General features: G+C 68.7%; 1 protein-coding gene across 2 annotated transcripts in view; it reads right to left on the reverse strand.

The window, feature by feature from the left end:
* Positions 1 to 41: 41 nt before the first annotated feature.
* Positions 42 to 1021, reverse strand: part of HPCAL1 (hippocalcin-like 1) — a 75980-nt gene continuing 75000 nt past the window's right edge. For both annotated transcript variants that reach the window (XM_005867232.2, XM_014540557.1), the window contains exon 5: positions 42 to 228. In XM_005867232.2, coding sequence (XP_005867294.1) covers positions 131 to 228 — 98 coding nt within the window. In that variant the 3' untranslated portion in view covers positions 42 to 130. The remainder of the gene's footprint in view (positions 229 to 1021) is intronic.

Genomic DNA, 1021 nt, shown 5'->3' on the forward strand with positions numbered 1-1021 from the left:
CAGGGGGCCAGGTGAGTGCGGGGTCACCTGGCCGGCCGGGTAGCAGGGATGATGGAGGAGGCATCCGCTGTTGCGAGCAAAGCTTAACCGGTGAGAGGCCTGTGCTCTTGCCGTCGGGCGGGCGCCGGGCTCAGAACTGGCTGGCGCTGCTGGGGTCGCACTGCAGCAGCCGCACGATGGACGGGTCGCTCTTGGCACCTTTGATGAACTCCTCCAGGGACAGCTTGCCTGGGGGGGCAGGGGGGCGAGAGTCAGCAGTGCTCGCAGGCTTTCCCTCCCGAGCACGGGGACCCCTCAGCCACCCCCTGGGCCGTGTGAGCCTCGCGAGGCCGGACGCCATCCCGGTGCCACTTGCTTCGTGGGTGTTTCGGGAAAACCCTTTTGCTTCCCCTGCTCACTGCTGACGGGCACACCCAGTGTGGCCACATTCGTGGCCGGTGGCGATTTCAATCCTTTAGAGTCGCCCCACGCTTTACCTAAGGAAGGTGTGACTTGTCCAGTAAACACAGGGCCTCTGCCTCTCACCCGTAACCGAGCCAGGGCTGGGGGGCCTGAGACAGCCCCGCCCAGGGTGACTGCCCACAGGGGGTGGCCCGGCCCAGGGTGACCGCCCATGGGGGGTGGGCTGGCCCAGGGTGACTGCCCACAGGGACCGGCTGGGAGACCCGTGTGCTTCTGGCCCAAATGCCCCTGGGGTGGGTGGGGACTGGTGACACGGGCGCCGCCCCGCGCAGACGCAGACGTGGTGGGCAGGACGGGGTTTGAAGCAGACACTGTCGGAGCCTGTGCTGCGCTCTGCTGCCGCCAGGGGGAGGAGACTGGGGGGTCGAGGGAAGGAGGTTATGGGGGGGCAGTAGGAGCTCGGCCCGTGCCCAGCGTGTGCCCAGCGCTGAGGAGCGGTCAGCCGCCAACCTCTCCGCCTCAGGGACTTCAGTGCATAGCGGGGCCAGGGGGACAGCCGTCGCAAGGCCCCCGGCAGGACTGACGGGAGGAGGCGCTGGAGGGGTTCGGCCCAGGCCTG

This window comes from Myotis brandtii, unplaced genomic scaffold (genome assembly GCF_000412655.1).
Source record: "Myotis brandtii unplaced genomic scaffold, ASM41265v1 scaffold247, whole genome shotgun sequence".
Taxonomy (NCBI): domain Eukaryota; kingdom Metazoa; phylum Chordata; class Mammalia; order Chiroptera; family Vespertilionidae; genus Myotis; species Myotis brandtii.